Source organism: Bos indicus, chromosome 2 (assembly GCF_029378745.1).
Source record: "Bos indicus isolate NIAB-ARS_2022 breed Sahiwal x Tharparkar chromosome 2, NIAB-ARS_B.indTharparkar_mat_pri_1.0, whole genome shotgun sequence".
Lineage (NCBI taxonomy): Eukaryota > Metazoa > Chordata > Mammalia > Artiodactyla > Bovidae > Bos > Bos indicus.
The window spans coordinates 120,403,661-120,425,702 of record NC_091761.1 but is presented as its reverse complement, the minus strand read 5'-3'; the positions used below and the strand labels follow the sequence as shown (position 1 = coordinate 120,425,702).

Sequence of the window (22,042 nt, the reverse complement as noted above, 5' to 3'; positions counted from 1 at the left end):
AAGAAGAGGGAGGGAGGCAGATCAATGGGCTGGAGTAGTCATGGCGGGGTTCCTGGAGGAGAATAAGGAGGATTTGAAGAACTGGAGAGGATAAGGTGGTGTTTTAATCGCTAAGTCATGTCTGACTCTTGTGACCCCATGCGCTGTAGCCCGCCAGGCTCCTAGGTCCACAGGGATTCTCCAAGCAAGAATACCAGAGTGGGTTGCCGTGTCCTTCTCCAGGGGATCTTCCTGACCCAGGGATCAAACCCAAGCCTCCTGCATTGCAGGTGGATTCTTTACCAACTGAGCTACAAGGGAAGCACCGGAGAGGATAAGGGTGGGTTGCTGTTCACTCTGTCGTTTGTCCTTCCATCCAGCAAATATATATTCTAACGCACCTGCTCAGTGCTTTACCAGCAGTGTGGCCAGCGGGCTCTGGTACTCTTGGGAACCAGAGGAAAGTGTCCTCCGCATGTAGAGGACCTTGAATAGCCTCCCAGAGGAGGTGATGTTTGAGCCAAGCCTTGATAAGTAGGTGTTTGCCAGAGAGATAAGAGACGAGTGAAAAGAACTGAGGATCCCAGTCAGAGGGAACAGCATGAGCAGAGACCTGGAATCAAGAAGGTGCACAGTGTGTTCAGGGAAGCAGCAGGGTCCAGTGTGCTGGGATTTGGGGGCAAGGGGTCTGGGTACCACTGGCAAAGAGATGAGTTCAATCTCTTCACATCTGGCTTGCACCTCAACACACACTGACTCCATTCAGATGATATTAAAAACCTCTGGGAGGGTCCCAGAAGGCTTTTTAGAGCACATCTAAGTAAAAGTGACCAGGAAAGGTGAGATGAAAGGACAAGGGAGGGAATTTCAGGCAGAGGGAATGGCATGTGCCAAGGCCTTGGAAGACAAAGGGTCAGGCCTGAGATGGCAGCTCACTTTGTCTGGCTGAAGCATAGCTTTCCAGGTGGTTAGACAGGAGGCTGGTGAGGCAGGGCCAGATAATGTGACCCTCCTCTATAAACCCCTTATAAAGATTCCAGCTCAGCAACAGTCGAAGCCTTCACGGTTCTATCTCCCATCTCCCTCCCCCCCATAAACTCCAGTGCCTTTGCCTGTGATATTAGTGCCTAGAATTACAGTGAGGATGGTGATGATAATATAATAACATTTGTTGCACTCTTAAAATGTGTTAGGTGTTGTGTCAAGCACCATTTCTTTGAACAACAATGACATCAACAATCACATGGATTGGTGTGTATTTTAAGTAATTTTTCTTATTAGATTTTATCTGTTACAACAGTTTTAGATTTACAAACAAATTGAGAAGATATTAAGAGTCCCTGTATGTCCCTCACCCCATCCAGTTTTCCCTATTAGTTATATTTTATGTTAGTATGTTATATTTTTAAAAAATTGGTTGCAATTACTGATGAAAACTTTTACTGATCTATTATTATCAACTAAAGTTCATTGTTTATTAAGATTTCCTTAGTTTTTGGTCTAATGTCTTCTTTATATTTCAGAATCCCACGTAGGATGCCACATGACATTTAGTTGTTATGTCTCTCTAGACTTTTCTGGGCTGTGACAGTTTCTTAGACCTGGCTTGTTTTTTGATGACCTTGAAAGTTTTGAGGAGTACTAGTTAGGTATTTTTTTCGGATGCCCCACTATTCTAGCAGATCCCCTGGAGAAGGAAACGGCAACCCACTCTAGAACTCTTGCCTGGAAAATCCCCTGGTAGGAGGAGCCTACCAGGCTACAGTCCATTGGGTCACGAAGAGTCGGACACGACTGAGCAACTTCACTTTCTACTTTCTACTACTATTCTATCTAGTATGACTTAAATTACAGGTTATTGGGAGGAAAACTAGAGAGGTAAGTGTCATTTTTGTCATATACTGTCAAGCATACATACTGTCAATGTGATTTGTGACTGCTGATGTTGGTCTCAATCACCTGGCTGAGGCAGTTGTCAGGTTTCTCTACTGTGAAGTTGTTCTCTTTTCCTCCTTTTTTATACTGTACACTTCGGAAGGAAGTCACCCTTGTAACCCATTACCAAAGAGTGGGGAATTATCTTCCACCTCCTTGACTTTCCACATAAATTATTTCAAATTCATTTTTTAAATGTGCATTTAAAAAAATTAAGTTTTTAAAAATTTATTTATTTATGGCGGTGCTGAGTTTTATTGCTTTGTGAGCTTTTCTCTAATTGTGGAGGGGGGGGCCCTACTCTCTAGCTGTGGTTCGTGGGTTTCTTGTTGCCATGGCTTCTCTCCTTTTGCATGGGCTCTAGGGCACACGAGCTAGAGTAACAGTTACTGCCACATCAGTAACTGTGGCACTGGGGGTTCAGTAGTTTCAGTTTGGCTCCTGGGCTCTAGAGCACAGGCTCAATAGTTGTAGCTCACAGGCTTAGTTGCTCCGAAGCACGTGGGATCTTCCTGGATCAGTGATCAAACCTGTGACTCCTGCATCGGCAGGTGGATTCTTTACCACTGAACCACCAGGGAAGCCAGTGGGCCAACAGGCAAGTCCTAAATGTGTATTTTTAAAATGGAGTATTGTTGCTTTACAGTAGTGTTCAAATTCTTCTGCATGAGATATTTGTTTCCTCTTCCATTTCTTAGCTTATCATTTCCCCGAACTTCTCAACGTGGGCTGATATTTATCACCCCTACTTTCCTGGAAACCAGAAAACTGTCTCTTCTTCCCAACCAGCTCACTCCGGACCTAATTTCTGAAAAGCTTCTCCAGCTCCCTGAGGAAAAAAAGAATGACCTTCTCCCTGTCTTCTACAAGTCCTTCCCCTTTATAACTACAACTAATTGCCACTACACATACCTATCGTAGGGCTTCCCAGGTGGCGAAAGTGGTAAAGAATCCGCCTGCCAATGCAGGAGACATAAGAGACCTGAGTTCAATGCCTAGGTCGGGAAGACCCCCTGGAGGAGGGCACAGCAACCCACTCCAGTATTCTTGTCTGGAGAATCCCAGAGCAGCCTGGCAGGCTACAGTCCACAGGCCTGCAAAGAGTTGGACACGACTGAAGCGACTTAGCACGCAGCACGGCATATGTACTGTACTCTGCTCTGCGCCAGGTACTGTGCTTGGAACTTATCACAGTCGGTCCACATGAGTCCTCTAGTTGTTCACAACCTTGACATCCTGTGCTAGACTGGAAGCTCCATGAGGGCAGGAACTTTGTCCAATTTGCTCACAGCTGTGTTTCCAGCCAACCAGCAGGGTGTCTGATAGGAGGCCCTTAATCACCATTTAACCAATTGGGAAATGCTTCCTGGAGAAAGGCAAACACTGGCAGGTGATTGTTTATGTATGCCCTTCCCCAGGGACTGGGTGCTCCCTGAGGGTAAGGCCAGCCTCGATTCATCGGGACCTAGAGGCCGAGTGGCAGTTGAGTGTCACAGGAGGTCTGAGCCCCTGAAAGGACGCGGGGACTGGCCGCCGCCTCAGGTAGAAGTGAAGTTTGGAAGCTGACACAGCCCGGGAGGCCGGATCGGGAGGACTTGGTGACTGATTGGCTGGGGAGGGTGAGGCGGGAGGAGGAGTCACACACAGATGGCTCTGAGGTCTGGAGCTGGGGGACAGCCGGTGCCACCTCTGAGAGACTCGGCGAGGAGAGCCGCTGACAGCCTCCGGCGGCCCCACCCTTTGGGGGCTCAGGCCTAGGGCCAGGGAGGGCTGGAGCTTAATGAGGGAGGGGTGGCCTGGCATGTACAAACTTCTGCCCCCATCCCCGTGTCCTCGACTTAAAAAAAAAAAAATCTTAGGCTGGATTTTGAACGCGATCGTTGGTTATCAGGTGTGGAGGGCCCATCCTAGGGGTCCCCTCCTGCCTGCGGTCTGCGAGGAAGACCCCCGGGTGCCGCCTGGCCCCGCGCAGGCTCGGCCTGGTCCGGGCCACGGCCCGGCAGGCCCAGGTCCCCCAGCCCGCCGTCGCCGGGGAGGGGGCGGCGAGGCGACGGCCGGGCCTGGGCGGGACAATGGCCGCGGCCGCCGGGGCCCCGGGAGCCCCCGCGCTGGGGAAGGGGCTGGCCTAGGGCCGCGGGCTCCGGTGCCCTCCCCGCGCGGCTCGGGCGGGCGGAGGGGGGCGAGGAGTTCCTTTGTGGCTCTGCCTCCGGCGCGGCGCGGGCGGGGGGCGCCGCGCAACTTTGCGAGGCGGCGGCGGCGGCGAGCTCGAGACGAGGCCCCGGGGCCCGAGCGGGGCCCCCAGCGCGCGGCCCGCCCCCGCCCCCCGCCCGGCCCCCTCCCCTCGCGCGCCGTCGCCGGAGCCCGGCGCTGCCCACTCGCGGGAGCCCCCGGGGCCGGACGGGCTGCGCAGCTGGAGAGGCGGGGGCCCGACGCGGCCCCCCCGGAGCCGGGCGCCTGGCGCGGGGGCTCGCCGAGCGCACGGGGGGCCGCGCGGCGCTGCAGACCCAGCCTCCCGCCGCCGCCGCCGCCGCCTCGGCGCTTGCAGAACCCAGAAGTGAACAGCAGGCGACCCGGAAGGTTTGCGCGCGGCTCCGCACCGAGCCGGAGCCGGAGCCCGGAGCCGGAGCCCCAGCCCGGCCCTGCTCGGGCCGCCGGGCGCGGGGCTGCGGCCGCGTCCCGGAGCCGCCGCCAGCACAGCCAGGTCCGTGCGGGCCCGGGGCGCGGGGAGCGGGCCCGGCGGCAGCGGGCACTCGCCCGCGGGAAAGTTGCGCCGAGTTGCGGGCGGGGGGCCGGCCGGGGCGCGGGCGCTGTCAGCGCGGGCCGGGGCGCTCCGAGGGCCCGGGGCCGCCTGCGCCTCGGGCCCGGCCCGGAGCGGCGGTGGCGACAGCGGCGCGCGGGGTAGGAAGTGTCTCCGGCGGCGTGTCTGGTCTGTTCTCCGAGTGTGCGTGTGTGTGTGTGGTGTGCGCGCGTGTGTGTGTTTTCTTAAGCCGGGCTATTCAAACCTGCTGCAATTCTCCGGTAAACAATGATTCATGGGGCTTAATGCAAATAAACGGATTGCAAACGGCGCGGTTCGCGCACTTTGCAGCCGGCCCGGTGGAGCGGCCAGTGCCGGATTTCTCCCTTTTTTTGCAGATCTGCAGAATATGGCGTCCCTGTCCTGTTTTAAAAATAAGCCAGGCTGCCATTTTTGTTTTTCTTTTGTCTGAAAATTTTAATAAAACTGTCTGAGAATGTGGGAGAGGCGGCTGGAAGCAGAGGGGGCACCCGAAGGGTTGGCTTTTTTCCTTTTCTTTGGCGAGAGCCGCGAGCCTTTCGGGGAGGTGAGACACAATGCAATTGCACTTTAAAGAAAAAAAAAAAAGGAAGCCGCTGGGCGATTTGGGGGGGAGGGTTGGGAATTTAAAGTTAACTCCGAAAGTTTTCTTTTTTTTTAAGCTTTTTTTTTTTTTTTTTTTTGGAAGGCGGTGAAATGCCGCGAAAGGATCTCGGGGCGCATTTCTCCCCCCAGCCAGCCGCCTTTGCGGGATTTTTGGGAAAAGTTAACTGCCCATTTCCTCAGAACTGCGGGGGGGATTGTGGAAGGTTGGGGATGGGGGTTTCGGGGACCAGGGAATGTCTTTTGGAAGAGGCATGTAAGGAGCTATATTCTCAAATTTGGAGGAAAGGGTTGGCAGTAGGGGCTCTGAGTGGGCCCCCGGTTTCCAGCTAAGACCCTTGGCATGAGGAAATAATCCTGCTGTCTGCCACCGTGCCCTGGAGCAGTGTGCAACCCTCAGAGCTGTGAGCTCTGTGGGGGGTGGGGGTGGGGGGGTGGGCCTGTCTCCTTCATGGGTGGCCAGGGCCCTATTGTAGGCGGAAATCTTGTCCTCCGTGCTGGGGTGGCTCCTGCCGGAGAGCCCCTTCCCCTGGTGGGCCTCCTGGCCCTGGTAGGTACCATCTGGGTGAATGCCCTCAGGTGGTTGGCTGTTTGGCTGGGGGCAGGCGGGCAGCCCCAGTGGGTCCTGTCTGAGGGGAGGGGCAGGAGAGTTTGGTGGTGGGGGTGGTCTGAGCCTCTTCCCTGTGGTGTGCTCTTACCGCCTCTGCCCTGCATCCTGGAGGCTCCCTGTTGAAGGGAGTTTACACTTGGGTGAAGTTCCTGGAGCATCCCTCTGGACAGGTCAGGACTTGCTGGCTTTCAGGCTACAGAAGGGTTCTCAAGGTCTACAAGGTCTGGTGTGGCTGGCGCTGTCCAAGGCGCCTGGGCAGGTTGGGCCTGGTCTTGCCCTTCTGGAAAAGTCTGTCTGTCCTAGGAGGACCCTAAGCCTGTCTAACTCCTGCCCCAAGGTCTCCTGGAGGCAAGACCCCTCCAGTCACTCCTATGTTCTGGCTCCACTGGGCAGGGTGAGCTGAATTCAGGCAGAGCCAGGGGTTGAAGGCTGAGACTTAGGGATTCAGGGCTGCAGAACTTGGTGTGTCTGAGCCAGAGGGGAACTAAGCTAGGCATTTTTCAGATGGAGAAACTGAAGTCCAGAGAGGGGAAGTGACTTGCCCAAAGTCACACTGCCAGTTAGGAGATCTGAGACAGAGATGTTCAGGTTTTCACGTCTGGGCTCTCTCCACTGTTCTCTGTTGGCAGAGTGACAGGGGAGGTGGGAGTTGACTCCTGGAAGAGTCATTTTGGACAGAACTGGACTGGGATGGAAGAGCATGTCCGCCTTCACTTGTCCCCCTGCCCCCAACATCATAATCCTGCCTGGGTGTAGAGCATGGTTGTTATCACATCAGGTTCTCCCAGAAACTCATTTGGGTGAAATTGTCAAGGTGAGGATACTCAACTCCATTTTAAAACTTAGGAAACTGAGGCTTGGAGAGGTTGAGCAGTGGCAGAGGAGGGCTTAAACTCAGGCTTCTGGATTCCTTGTCCGGGGAGCCTTTTCCTGGGTAGATTTTGGTACTTGTGGATAGGTGTCTTTCCTAACTTCTAGTTTTTGATTTTTCAGATTCATCTACTGACCTCAGTGACTGTGTAAAAAAAAAAAAGAAAAATGTAGAAGCCTGCCCCCTTAAGACTATCAGAGCTGGTAAGGCCCGGAGAGGTCATCTGGGCTCAGAGAGGGGAAGCCACTGGCTTGAAGTCACCCAGCGATTTGGGTCTCAGCTAGGAGCAGAGCCATGGTTTCCTGTCTTCTTTTCTCTGTGAGACACTCAGAGGGAGAGGGAACCACTTTCCCTGGTCACCAGACTCCACTGGGCCCAGGATATGACTGGTTGCTGGTTGCAGTGATGGGGCCGGGGGCATTATAATGGCCAACACTAGTCTATCTCTAGCCCTTCTGTGGGCAGATGCTTCCCTGCCTTTCTGTAAAGTGAGTCCCTTCCTTCTTTTCTCCCTCCCTCCCTTCTTTCCTTCATCTCCACCCATTAGTTCATTCATTCGTTTGCTAGATTATTCCTTTATTCTTTCATTGTACATTTGTTAATTTATTGGTTAGCCATTTCAGTAGTCATTCATCACCCGTCCATCTGTCCATCCCTCCATTCAATCCCCAGCTTCCCTAGTCCGGGTTGGACAGCCATGTGATATACAAGTACAGTCTTCGAGGGCTCCAAAGCCAGTAGGGTGCAGAAAGCACTAGCTCAGGCAGTATTTGTGGTGCCACATGAGTTCTCAGGGAAGGTCTGTCTGAGAAGTAGAGGCTTGAAAATACTCTTGTGATGGTGAATCTGGGTGCTGGGACCAAGATCCTTTTTTTTTTTTGTCACAGCGTGGTATATGGCTTGTACGACTTTGGGCACATTATTCTCTCCGAGCCTCTACTTCTTGATCTGTAAAATGGGGTAATCTCTATGACTCATGGCTTGTTGGGAACCACCACAAGAGTGTCTACGACCTCTCCCTGCCCTGGCCAGGCACGTGATAAGAGCTTGGTGTGTATCAAGAAGGATTGTTGATTACTAATTCAGGCCCTGCCTTGATTTTGAAAACCATTATGGTTTCAGAATGAGCCCAGTGATCTGGGGACCCTGAAAACCTTGTTTAACCTTGTCATTCCCCTGCTGAAACTCTTCTCATATTTCCTAAGCATTTCAAAGACCAAAAACCCAGTGTCCTTTAGGGGCCTACAAGGCCCTTTATGAGCCTCCCAAGTGGCGCAGTGGTAAAGAATCTGTCTGCAATGCAGGAGACTCAAGAGACACAGGTTCAGTCCCTGGGCCAGGAAGATCCCCTGGAGGAAGAAATGGCAACCCACTCCAGTGTTCTTGCCTGGAGACTTCCATGGACAGGGAAGCCTGGCAGGCTACAATCCTTGGGTTCACAAAGAGTTGGACGTGACCGAGGACATCACACAAGGCCCTTTATGGTCTGGGCCTGCCCGCCCCTCCATCTCAGCTCCCCTATCTCCCAGTCTCACCATGTTCAGCCAGACCAACTTTCTTTCTGCAGCTTGAATTTACAAAGCCTATTGACAGGGCCTTTGCACATCCACCCAAACCTAGAATGCTTGCATGGCTGGTGCCTTCTTGTTTCACCGGCTTTGACTCAGTTGGGGCTTCCCTGGCCACCTGCTCCGTAACAGCTTCCCACTGTCACTCATGGCCACATCATCCCTTGCAGCTCTTACCAGTATCTGAAACTTCTTCCTGTATTTATTTGCACTTCTTGCCTGTCTGCACGGCTGGCAGGTGCTTAAACCCCATGCAGGTGAGTGGGCAGGTGGGTCTAGTGTGGGGTGGCTGTGGCTTTGATGGAGGTGAGGAGATGCCAGGGAGCCCAGGTGTGGCGGAAGCCCTGCAGCGGGGCGGCTCCTGGGAGATGAAGTGACACCGAGCTCTCTGCCCTTCTCTCCCCTGGGAGGCTCCAGGCTGTTGTCAGGAAATAATGAGATGATTAAATCACAGGATCTAAGAATCCCAGTCTCTTCCAATCTCAGAACTTGGCATCTGAGAAGCTTTCTGACTCAGAACCTTTGACACTGGAGTCTGCATTTGATCCAATCTGGGGTTTTTTGTTGCTGTCTAGTCGCTAAGTTTTATCCACTTCTTTGCTACCCTGTGGACTGCAGCCCCCCGGGCTCCTCTGTCCATGGAATTCTCCAGGCAAGAATACTGGAGTGGGTTGCTATTTCCTTTTCCAGGGGATCTTCCCGACCCAGGGATCGAACCCAAACCTCCTGCATCGCAGGAGGATTCTTTACCACTGAGCCACCAGGGAAGCCCCGATCTGGGGTTTAGACCCTTACGTAGAGGCTCTTCACTGCCTTATTTGTTAGTGGCCCCGAGTGCTCACTTTGTGCCAGGCCATGTTCCAAAAGGCTTTGTAAACATGGACATGCTTAATCTTCATTGTTATCACCCCCATTTTACAGCTAAGGAAACAGAGGCACAGAGACATGAGGTAACAGCCAAGTCCACAGAGCTCATCAGGCACATTGTGTGACTTGAATGCAGCACTCCAGGACTCCGCCTTAGAACCCCACAGCTGTTGAGGGGAAGCCCAAACTCACCCGACCCCTCTGCAGAGCGGGAACCCCCTTCCCCCATCCTTGACAAGAGGGCCTCTGATCTCTACTAGAGTGATGGGGAGTTCCCTCCTGACCAGGCCCCTCAGCCTCCCTTTGTCAGACCATCGTCATTTCTGGAAAGATCATCTTTACAGAGGGCAAAGTGCTGCTCCCACCCTGTGAATAACACTTGGGAAGTGATGTTAGCGTTATGGTTTCCCAGTGCTTCTGACCTTGTTGTTTTGTGACTTCAGCAGCTTCTTTCTCCCCACTGGGTTGTGAGCTCCCTGGGGGCAGGCCACCCGGTGCCTGGTGGTGTATGTGTGACCTGGCACCAAGCATACATGCCTCCCTAGCCCCTCCTGTCCCTGTAGCATCGCGCTTGGCCCTGGTCCAGGGTATTGGACAGGCTTGGTGTACTTAAGGCAACAGGACAGTGACATCTCCATGTAGCCCCATATGTACCCAGTCCTCGGAGAACCACTCGATCTAAAGTCACATGTTAACTGAAGAGGCAGACCTCACAGATTAGCCAGCCAAACCTCAGTCTGTCCACTGGGGAGACTGCAGCGGGAAAGGAGAGGTGTGGGCCTTGTCCAGGGCCACCCACGCCTCTGGGTGCCTTGCCTGGTAGGCTTTCCTCTCCCCAGGTGTCACTTGGCTGCCATGGTATGTGTCTTGGGGTCAAAGGCAGCAACAGCCCTGGTAGGGGAGCTGCTCCCTCTGTCACAGCGCCCTCCTTATCTCCACTTTGGTGGGGAATGTTCTCTGATGCACAGGGCTGCAGAGGGCCCAGCACCCCACCTGGACTTGGGTGGGATTGAGAGGTGGGTGGCGTGGAAGTGTGTTGGGGGCTGTGGGTTCAGCTTCCTACTGCCAGGACTATGGTCAGACTCTGGAAGCTGGTAAGGATTTGGGGAGGGGACTGAGTGGTGTGTTGAGTGTTACGGTGTGTGGGGAAGGCCTTGGGATTTGGCTGTGGGGCCCACAGCATCCTGCCTTGTCTCTGCCTCATCCATGTGGCAGAATGTCCGTGGGGGTAGTCCTCATCATTTGAGTCCATCTCTGAGCTTTGAGCAAAGGCTTCATGCTCCTTGAGGGGACAGTCTAGCCATTTTAGCTTCTGGGATTCAATGCAGGGGCACCTGGTTGGGGTGGATACACCCTCCAGACATCACGCACACACATATTCACACCCCCAGTCCTTCCACATTCACCTTTGACCCTACCTCCGCTACCCCACTTTTGCCAGTTTGAGGGGCTGCCCTGCTATTTCAGAAACACTACCAGAGATGCCCTGAACTGGGGCTATAGGAGCTGGGCATTCAGAAGACAAGTCCGCTAGAGTGTGTGTCCACACACGTCAATACAGGCATGCACTCCTGCCACCCACGGATTACACACGGTAGTCATATACCCACGTGTACCTCCCAGGAACCCACACACGGCCGCCTGCCTGCCCCTGCTCAGGTCCTTCCACGCTCATGTGCATGCTGTGTTGATCACCTACACGCAGCCATAATCTTGCACACGTGTGTTTTACACGTCAGTGCATCTTACACGGGCCTTACATCCTTTGGCCAGGATCCCTCCCGCACACCTGTGCACTCACGTGTGCCCATGCCCCACCCAGATCTGCTTGCAGCCTGCCTGGACCTCCCGCCTTCACTCATCAATGCTTCTCGAGCACTTACTGTGTACCAGGCCCCCTGCTCGATGCTGGGGACACCAGTGGGGGGGACCGATGTCGTCCCTGCCCTGGTCTGGAGACTTGAGGCAAACACAGCTGAGGATATGATTACAGACTTTCCATTACCTGCTGGAAAGGAACCACTTTCCTATGACGAGGGCTGTCCTATAGCTTAGTGCTTTTACATTTACTGTAACCAGTGATGATGATGGTGTGTATAGGGGAGAGGTGCTTCAGGGATGAAGTGATCTGGCTTGAAGTTTTCCGGGTGAGGGCATTCCAGGCGGAGGGAAGAGCCGGAGTGAAGGCCCCGAGGTGGGAAGTCAAGGACCACGGAGAGGGTGGTGGCCCTGAGACCTGGGGGAGGTGGGCCTGGTCTGCCGGGGCTTGTGCTAGGTCTTCCGTGGCCTTGACCCTCCCACCCACATGTCCAGCCCAGACCCAACCCATCCCTCTCTCTGATCAGCCCAGCCCTCCCTTCGCGGCTCAGGGCTCACTTTGCAGGCTGCCACGCCAGCCTTGGGCCCCATCTTTCCTGCCCCACAGGCTGCCCCCGAGGAGTCCTGAGATACAGTCCCAGTACAGGCTGTGATCACCTGCTGGGGGTTCCCAGCCTGGGACCCCCAAGGACCTATCTAGAAAGCTCCTGGGGGCCAGGCCGCAGCTGGGGTTCAGCAGCTGGCTCTTGCTCTGAGCTAATCCCAGACTTGGCTCTCTACCAGGCCACCGGGCAGCCCTGTGGGTCCTGAGAAACTGCACCCCGCCCCCTGCCCCCAGCCCAGTTGACATCTCTGGTTGGTCCCATTTCCAGGAGTCTTCAGAAGGTTAGGAAAGGCTCCCATGTGCCTTGGAGAACCTCATAGCAAAATGTTAGCAGCCACCACGGAATCCTTACCACAGACCAGGCTCTGTTCTAAAGATGTTATACCTATTAACTCATCAGATCCTCACAGCAATGCTGAGGAGATACTGTGATCATCCCAGTTCGGTAACAGTCTCTGTGGCTTTGACCTTGTCTTGTTCCAGAATCTGTACTTTCAATACTCAGTGGCCACATTGCCCCTCAGAGGGTCCAAGAACCCAGGCTGTGGTTTAGTTGCATCTCTTTGTTTTATAGAGGAAGGAACAAAGGCCCAGAGAGGAAATGGACTTGCTAAAGGTCACACAGTGAGTGGACAGAAGGGGCTCCCTCTGCCCCCACCAGCTGCATGGTTGGCAAGTTACATCCTCTCCAAGTCTCATTCATGAACCCAGACAGGCAAGGGAGAGATTGCGGTAGAAGCCAGCAGGGTGGAATCTTTGTGGGGTGTGGGGGACTTTGAATAGACGTGTTGAATAGACATGGGTGGGGGCTTTGGGGCACCCTGGATGTGGGCTTTGTAATAAGTCGTCAAGTTGCTCATTTTTGTTCCAGGCATCTTCCTGAATGTGTGTTATATTTCAAAATGTGCACAGCATCCACCTCACAGGGGTCATTAGGAGCCTGAGTGAGAAATGCTTGTAAAGCACCTAACGGTGCCTGGGATGGAAGAAGCGCTCAGTGACTTATTATTATGGTCATTTCACACCGGCAGAAGGAGTTCCCACTGGGGATGGGAGCTGGGGGTCCACAGGGGACGTGGCAGCAGAGGAGGGCATGGGTTCAAAGCCTGCAGAATGTCCTCTCAGCCCTGAGAAGGCAGTCATGGCCCGTTCCCTGGCAGAGATGCTGGGGCTCCCAGAGGGGATTACCACCCTGGGTGTCTGAGTGGCCGATCGTGGGAGAGGGGGGACTGGGAGGGGAGGGTGCAGCATCCCAGCTCCCACTGACCAGGGCGCAGACAGCAGCCCCCTTCTGCTCTGATCAGCCCCAGCCTCACAATGAAAACAGCCCTTCCCAGCCCTGCAGGGCTGCGGAAACCCAGCCTAATTGGATCCAGGACCCTCGGGAGCCTAGTTCCTCACAGGAAGTTCCCAGGAGCAAGTTTCCGAGGCTGGCCTGGGTCTTGGGGATGGGGTGGGGTGCAGCAGCTGGGACTCGGGACTCCGGGCTGTGTAGAGTAGGGGCATATGGAGGGCAGAGGGGTCGTGGGAATGGGGTCTCAAGGTGCTGGGAAGACAGGAAACTTCAGCTTCTCTTTCTCCTAGACCAACTCCTGCTTGTCCATGCAGGCCATCCTCCTGGCCCCATGATGACCTGTCTACTGAAAACCTTGACCATGGCCTTTCTCAGCTCAGGGACCCCTGAACATGGCCCCACATGGCCTTTCATCTAAGTGTCTAAGCCTGGGACTCTGGCCCTTTGTGAATTGCCCTGGCTACCTTTCCCTCCTTCCCCTGCGAATTCCTACACTGGGCTCTTGTAGACCCTATGACTGTAAGTTCTCCAGGTTCCTTTCTCCATGGGGTTTTCCAAGCAAGAATGCTGGAGTGGATTGCCATTTCCTCCTCCAGGGGATCTTCCCGACCCAGGATTGAACCTGTGCCTCCTGCATCCTGCATTGGCAGGTGGATTCTTTACCACTGCACCACCTGGGAAGCCCGTGAGAAGCCACACTGGGCTCACACCAGACCAACATGACGCTGGGTGCTTTCCTGCCTCAGGGCCTTTGCACATACAGTTCTTCCCAGCCAGCCTGCCCTTCGTTGGCATCTCTCTTGACATCTCCCCTTCCCTTCATGCAGTCTTTGTTCATCCCTCAGTGGGATGAGCTCATCTTCTCAGGAGCACCCCTACCCCTAGCCCAGCCCTACCCCAGCAGTACCTTGTTGCCCCTCTCTGGGGCATGCCTGCATGCTGAGTCACTTCAGATCAGTTGTGTCCACTCTGTGACTCTATGGGCTGTAGTCTGCCAGGTTCCTCTGTCCATGGGATTCTGTAGGCATGAGTACTAGAGTGGGCTGTCAGTTCCCGGGATCTTCCTGACCCAGGGATCAAACCTGCATCTCCAGCATTGCAGGCAGATTCTTTACCAATGAACCACTGGGGAAGCCCCCTGTCTGGGGCAGGGGACATATTTTTGAACACACTGCTGTCCTAAGAAGCAAGCAGCTTTTCCCATGTCTTTGCATCCGTGGTTTCTGCCTGGAATGCTCTCCCTCTGCTCTCTCGCTTTCCTGGCAAATGTCCCCATCTTTGAGGCCCACATGGACACATCCCCTCCTCCCATGTGTTTCTTCAGTGAACATCTGTTGAGCAGCTAGGGTGAACTAGGCACTTAAGCACCTACTGTGCGTCCCGTGCAAGGCTCTGGGGTTGTGGCAGGTTCTCAACCCTGTGTTCAAGGGTAGCAGCGGTGGGGAGGGGGATGTTTAGAGCCAAGATACAGAGGCAGGGGAGGGGAAGTGTAAAGGGCCATGGGGTGTGTATAACAGGAGAGGGTCAGAGAGTGACCTTCAGCTGAGACCTGAAGGAAGAGCCCTAGTGGGCTGTGCTGCTGAGTCCCAGTATAGGGTTGTCCAGGAAGTTGCTCAGCCAAGAACCAGACTCAAGCCCTGATCTTGGGAAGCTCACAGCCACCCTGGGGCTCGGGCAGATAAGTCACCAGGCAGTTCTAAGGTAGTGGGATCAGTGCTTTGGTTGCAGTGGAGGAGGAGCCCAGGACACTGCAAGAGCTCAGGGGAGAGGCTGCAAATAGAGCCTAGGACCGGGGTGGTGATCAGGAGGGTTTCCTCTAGGCAGTGACACCTCACCTAACTCCTGATGGTTGATGGGTATCTGACAAGGTTCCCGCTGGGTGATGGCCCCCACATGGAAGGGCAGAGCCTGTGCAAAGTCACGGTGGCATGAGAGCAGTTTGTTTTGGGAACCTGAGAGTAGTGTAGTGAGGCTGGAGGGAGGGATGCTGTAGGGATGTACCTGTCCGGATGCATGTGACCAGCAAGGCCTCCTTAACAAAGGCCTCTGGGCCACCCTGGAGAGTTTGAACTGTGTTCCCAAAGTTATGGCAACCCAATAAGGATTTTAAACAGGAGAGTGAGTGAGAAAGTAGACAGGCTTTCCTTTGTCTGACTTTGGCTCCAAAGTCCCCAGATAGGAAAGAGGAATCCCTTTCTGACTGCACTCCTGGCTTGGGTCTGGAGTGGGGCTCGAGGCTTACTGTGGGCCTTTGAACAAGCTCCTGGCCCTCTCTGAGCTCAGGTCTCCTGGGTAAACCTGCAGGGCCTGAGGCCAGAATCCTAATGGGACCATAGGCGGGGGCTGGGGTGTCTTGCTTGGCCAAAGCTGGCTGAACTGTTAGTGTTATTAAAAATATTCCTTAAAAAGTCATGTAGCCACACTGCAGAAAAGTCAAGAATAGAGAAATGAAGTAAACCAAAACCTACCCCCATTTCTGTCCCCACCCCAAGCCCGAAACACACAGTGCTAGTATTTTGGTATTTCCTTCCTATCTTTTCTTCCAGCACCTGGTTTTTATATAGATGTCATTGCTCTATCTATACAAATAATTTCAAATTCTCCCCCCACTCCCATTATTGTTGCATCACAAGTGTTTTCTAAATGACTGCAGGGTGGTTTTAATCCTTTCTAATGGATCTAGTGTCAGGGTGGAGAGCATGAGCTTCGGAGCCTGACTTTCTGAGTTCAGATCACACACACACTGCATGACTTTGGGCAAGTTACCTAATTTCTCTGTGCCTCAGATCTTTGTGAGGTCAATATGAATGTAAAATGAGTCATTACAATGCCAGTAAACATTGGCTATTATCAATGACTATAGCCTGTGTCACTGTGTAACATGATTTACAGAGCCATCCCCCTGTTGTTTAAAATTTTGGTTTTTCCAGATTTTTGCTACTGGAAAAAAAAAAAAAAAACAAACCCCACTGAAGCAAACAGCTTTGTGCATAAAATTTTGTCTATATTTTCTAGGGACAGATGACCAAGAATAGGATCGCTAGACCAGGAAGTTTGAACATTTTTATAGAGCTCATGACACATTATTGCCAGATTGTTTTCAGAAATGACTTCCAATTTACACTCCCAGAAATAATGCAGGAGAGTGCCAATTTCACCATACCCTTACCAGCATTGAGCATTACCATGTTCTTCTTGCTTTTTGCTATTTTAACATGTGAAGCTCATTTAATTTTCGCTGCTAGGGAAGCAGAACCAGTTCTATGTTTATTAGCTGTTAATAACTTTTTTGGGTCTGCTAGTCTACAGCACTGAGAAGGCAATGGCACCCCACTCCAGTACTCTTGCCTGGAAAATCCCATGGATGGAGGAGCCTGGTGGGCTGCAGTCCATGGGGTCGCTAAGAGTCAAACACGACTGAGCGACTTCACTTTCACTTTTCACTTTCCTGCATTGGAGAAGGCAATGGCAACCCACTCCAGTGTTCTTGCCTGGAGAATCCCAGGGACGGGGAAGCCTGGTGGGCTGCCGTCTACAGGGTCGCATAGAGTTGGACACGACTGAAGTGACTTAGCAGCAGCAGCAGTCTACAGCACACAGTCTCTTCTCAGATCAGTTAGGAAGATAGGGCTTAAGATACAGGAAATAGGGAAGAGTATAACACAGGGGACAACATAGTGCCATAGTGGGTGGCGGGGACTCAGAGGAGGGGGAGGGGACTTTCCTCTATCTAGGCCATGACACTTTCAGTTCCCTCTACTTAGACTATTCATTCATTCAAACATTTATCAGGTACTTTTTGGCTTAAAGGTAAATGACTCAGCCTCTATTGTGCCCTGACAGAGAGCATGTCCAACTGCAGAGATGGATGAGAAAACAGACAGAAAATGGAATGACAGGTGTCTGATGATGGAAATGCAGGGCACAGAGGGAACAGAGAAGAGGGGCGCCCAACATAGCCTCGCGGCGCCCAACATAGCCTCGCAGTCCCAGAAGGCTTCCAGGAGGAAGTGGCCTTTAAACTTGGGCCTAAGGAGTAAGTTGTAGTTAACCAGTGAAATAGGGGAAGGCAGAGAGTTCCAGGGAAAGGTGAGGAAGTGAGAAGGGAAGTGGAGCACCGGGGAAGCCCTTGGTCTGGCTGGGGAGAGCAGAAGGTGGAAAGAGCCAGTGAGGCCAAAGAGGTCAGCAGAGGCCAGTCACGGAAGGCCTCAGGAGTCCAAAGACCTGGTCTGGAAGGAACGAGGGAGCCATTGAAGATTCTCATGAGGGGAATGTTGAAGATTCTCATGAGGGCAATGTTGTGATCTGATTTGTATTTTAGAAACAGCAGAGGGACTGCAATAGGAGAACAGTATGGGAGGCGTGGGTAGAGGTGAGGGTCCCTCGGAGGAGGCTCTTGGAATAGCTGAGGCCAGAGCAGAAGGGGGCCGGTACCAGGGCAAGGAAGGTGGTAGAAATACTCCCGGATGGATCCTGGCCAACACCTGCCAGGACACCCACCCCCCCGCCCCGGTCCTGTGTGCCTGGAGGATGGGGCCTGTGCGGGATTCAGCATGTGGCTATCAGCTGAGCACCCACCATCACTGACCCTGATCCCACCTGCTCCCCGCTGCCTCCAGACGCTTGTCTGTCGTTCCACCCCTCCCTCCGGCTACCAACCACTTTCTTTCTCTCCTTTTTTAAAGAATAAATTTATTGTTTTCATTATAAAAGCAACAACAACATTGCAGAGTATTTGGAAATCAGAGAAACAAAGACAAAAAAACCAGGTTAGCTCCAGCTGCCTCCCCCAGCACTGCCAGCCTCCCTCTGGGCGTGGTTCCCCGCAGCTTGCTTTTTCTGACGCAGGTTTTTATTTTTGCCTCTTTGTAATCATAGTATCTGGACAGTTTTGGGTCCTGCTCTCTCCCATTTGCTTGTTGGGAACTAGTTCCCTGGTGGCCATGGGGTCTGGGCAAATCTCATTTTTTAACGTATCTGGACTGGCCTGGGGATGGGGTGGGTGGGACAAAAGTTGCTTAAATATACCCTCTGTTCTGCAGTGGGCAAAGCTAATCGCCTTCCCCTTGGGCTGCCCCATTTTCTTTGCGACTGTTTGTCTAGGCCTGAACCTCCCCAGGTGGGAGGGCCTGGCACCTGGTGTAACCCTTCCTCAGTGCCCCTGCCCCTAGTTCCTCTCTGTGGAGCTTGCTAGGCTGCCCTCAGGGGCCACCCTCCTGGGAAAGCGTGATGGACTGACTTGGTTTGCGATCCAGACTCAGCTCTGTGACCTCAGGCAAGTTACTTAACCTCTCTGGACCTCAGTTTTCTCATACGTACAATGGGTCTATTGCAACAGTTAAGTAATGGCTATTAAATGCCCTGATACCTTTCTTGGCCTACTGTAAATGTTCAGGAAAAGATGGTTGATATTGTACTTTCTCATTCTGCAAAGAGTTTCTGAGACCACCTTGGACTAGATGCTGGAATGGCAGAAGTGAATGAGCACCAGGTCTACCTGTGTACAGAGCTCAGTCTGGTGGGGAAGTCACCCAGGGAAACATGACTGCACCAGAATGCAACCACCCCTGCACTGCTGCACCAGATCTGGGTGGCGTCCTAACTCCATCACTTGCTAGCTGTGTGACTTTGGGCAAATTGGCCGACCTCTCTGAGCTGCAGCTTCCTTTTCTGTTAGGTGCCTGTCTCACGGTGACATGATGCGTGCAACATACTCAGCACAGTGCCTGGCACTTAATAGGTGTTGAAATCAGTAGTAGCTGCCATTTTTATTATTACTGTTATTGTTATTCCCATATACAAGGTGCTGTTGGGAACACAGAGGAGTGACTGACTGGGGGTTCAGGGAAAGCTCCGTAGAAGAGGGAACACTTGAGCTGGGTCTTGAAGGATGAGTAGAAGTTCACCAAGTGGGAAAGGACACTCTAGGTAAGGAGCCTGTGATTCCAGGTTGAAACCTGTCAATGAGGGGTTTGTTCTTTGGGTGACTGAGGCATCGTGTTCATCCCAACTCCCCTGAGTGCCCCTCACCGCCTCCCTCTGGGTCTGCTTGGGGGCTTTGTGCCCCCACCCTCCTGTCATAGCATCCACCTGTGACTCTGTCCTGGAGGTTGTGGGGTCCCGCTCACGGGAGCTGCTGTGTCCCCATCTGTTCATGTTTGGGATCACAGATCTGTGTCTGTCGGAGTTTGGTGCTGTCTGTCTGCATGTTCCTGTGACTCTGTCTGTCTGCGTTGGTATCCAGGGGACCTCCCAGGCCACACCATGGTGCTGGGGGGCAACCTGCATGCTTCCTTGGTCTCTAGCTCTAAGCAAATAGCCAGGCCTCCTTGGTCATTCTCCTCCCTTGCCCAGGGTAGCTCCTGCCTCTCACCTCCATTCTATTCCCTGGGGACCTTCAACCGGTTCCCTCCCACTGCTGCCTCTCCTGGCTTCTCCAGTCCCACCTACGCTCAGCAGGCAGAGGGGCCTTTCTAAACCACAGATTCTGTCCCATTACCCAACTTCTTCAAGTCTAGACCCCAGGCCTCGAATTCAGGAACTGCCTTTCTAGGTCTAGCAGTGGCCAATGGCTTCAGCCTCATGTCCTGTCTCACGTCCACGCTGATCACTTTAGCTGCCCTCCCACACCATGCTGTTTCTCACCTTGGGACTTTTGTTAAGACTGCTGCTTCCACCAGCAATGTTCCCCACTCCTTCTTTGCCTGGCTAACTTCCACTCATCCTTTAAGACCCAAAGCACGTATCACCTCTGCTGGGAAGTCCTCTCTGATCCTTTCTTTGCATCCTGCTCATCCCTGACTTGGGGGGTAAGAACAAGTGACTTGCCCAAGATCACACAGCTAGTGTTTTGGAGCCAAGATTTGAACCTGGGTGCCCTGGGCTCCAACTAAGGCAGGTTGTTCCATGGTCCAGATGAGGGGACAGTAGCTAGGACTTGTGAAGAGGATGCAGTGGATCTCAGTTTGGAAATGGAATCCCGGGGACGTGGCTGGTGGTGGGTCTGAACTGGGAACGGGGAGGTCAGGGTCTGTGGCAGGAGCACCTGGGCAGGTTGGGATGCCCTACTCAGAGGGGATGGCTAGAGGGTTTACTTATCCCAGGGGAAGGCCAACTCCAGACTGAACAGCCCATGAGCGGTCAGGGAGGTAACTGGAAGGTGGTCCTGGATCTTCAGGGGGCAGCCAGGTCTAGGGGTGCAGACCTGGGGATTTTCTGGTATTTAAAGTCCTGGAGTGGATGGACCATCCAGGGACTGGGGCCAGTGGAAGGAGGAGGCTCCCGCTCACCCTGAGAAGCCTAGGCTGTGGAGGTGCAAGCTGGGAAAGAGACTGAGAAGATGTGGAACCCAGGGCTCATAGCACTGATCTCCAAGGGTCAGGGTGGCTGGGAGGCCATGAAAGATAGGACTGGGAGGTGGCCCACTGGCTTTAACCACATGGAGGTCCCTGGTGGCATGTGGCAGGTTTCATAGCCCAAAATTCTTTCTTTTCACAGAAGCTTGTGGGTCATGTGTCTGTTTCCTCCACTTAGCTCGGGGCCCCCAGAGGACAGGGCTCTTCTCTTTGCCTTCGATTCCCCAGCACCAGTCCCCAGTTTGGCCCAGAGGATGTATCCAGAACCAGTGGATGGGTGGATGGGCGGGCGGGTGGCTCTAGAAGGTGTTTCATTGACCCATCTGACTTTTTCACCTTTTTGAGCAAGAAAAATAAAATGACACCTTGCTCGCCCTACTGCAAGGATCAGGGGTGTGTACCTTGGGGCCCACCGCCCAGAGTCTTGGCTTCTGTCTAGAGCTTTGAAGCCTAGTCTGCATGTCCTGCCTGACTGCCAGCATGTCTCTTCTGCCCGTCTGGCCTGGACACTCAGCCTCCTCTGTCTCCGGTTCTTCTGTCCCCCGGTGCTGTCCTCAGGCTCCACCTGCTGACCTTGGTCCTCTGAGATACCTGGCTGCCCCGCCCAGCACACTCCCTGATGCCTCCTCACAGACAGCATTCCTTCCCAACCACTAGCATAGCCTTCAGGATGCTGCTGGCTGGCCTCCGTCTCTCCCCACTTCACCACTCTCCAGCTCTCTTTGGTGTTAGTGGGTAGCTGCTCACTGTCCCAAACCTGCTCCATGTCTGCTCAAACTGTTGCCTCCACCTGGATGCCCTTTTGCCTTGTACACCTGTCCTAAGCAGATATCCAGCCATCTCTATCCTGCTTAAAATCTCTCTCAACATAAGGTCTGCGTGGCTTAGCTTGGCCCCGGTCACCTTCCCACCCTGTCTTGCAGGTCCTAGGACTGCACAGACGCACACTCACCTTGAAGGTTTGTTGAGGGGCTCATGTGAGATGCTCTTGATGTGCGTCTGGCAATGAGTCGGGCCCTCAATAAGGGCTCAGAAAATCCACTCCTCCCCCTGCCTGTCTTCCCTCAGCTAACACAGGTAGACATACACCAGGATCTGGAGCATTGACCAAATCATGGAGTTCCTTAAGCCCAGCCCGAGAAGGACACAGAGGAGTGAATGCTGTGTGGATCAGATTCCATGACCCAGGGCAGACCCTGCTTCTTGTCCAGGGTTAGGGGTGGTTCCCTTCCTGATCAGGGGTCTGATAAGTGGCAGAGAGGATGCTCTATCCCAGCTATGGGACCCCCTACCTCCCTGACCAGTGAGGAGCTTTGGGAAGCCTGGACTTGGCATCAAACTCAAGAGGAGGAGAGGACAGTTCCCCTGGACCAGTCCAAGGAATGGTTGGGTACAGTGGGCAGAGCACTGGGCCAGGGCAGGAAAGAGGCACAGGGGCCTCTGTCAATCCCATTTTACAGATGAGAAAAACAGAGGTTCAGATTGCCGATGCCCAACACTGCAGGGCAGTGCTTGCTTCTGTTTTCCCATCTGTGTGGCCAGGAGCAAGTGCTTCCCTGGTGGTGGCCTAGCTTCCTCCTTGGCGAAATGGGGGTGCAGATCTTCCCAGATTCCTGGGGCTCTGGTGAGAATGCTGCTGGGTACAGAGGGCATTGTACACCATCAGCGGTGGTGGATAATTGTGTGGGATTGCCTTTAAAATGAATCTGATTATTTATTCCTTCATTTATTCATTCTATCCCGCAACTCACATTGTTGATCA

At 53.5% G+C, this 22,042-nt stretch overlaps 1 protein-coding gene across 2 annotated transcripts in view; it reads left to right on the top strand.

Moving 5' to 3' along the window:
• The first annotated feature begins 4,510 nt into the window (after positions 1 to 4,510).
• Positions 4,511 to 22,042, top strand: part of ZNF362 (zinc finger protein 362) — a 40,600-nt gene continuing 23,068 nt past the window's right edge. The window contains exons 1-2 of one of the 2 annotated variants that reach the window (XM_070774223.1): positions 4,511 to 4,615; positions 18,729 to 18,853. In XM_070774223.1, coding sequence (XP_070630324.1) covers positions 18,816 to 18,853 — 38 coding nt within the window. In that variant the 5' untranslated portion in view covers positions 4,511 to 4,615; positions 18,729 to 18,815. Of the gene's footprint in view, positions 4,616 to 5,952; positions 6,978 to 18,728; positions 18,854 to 22,042 lie in introns of those variants that run through there. The other variant, XM_070774230.1, reaches the window with a different exon arrangement.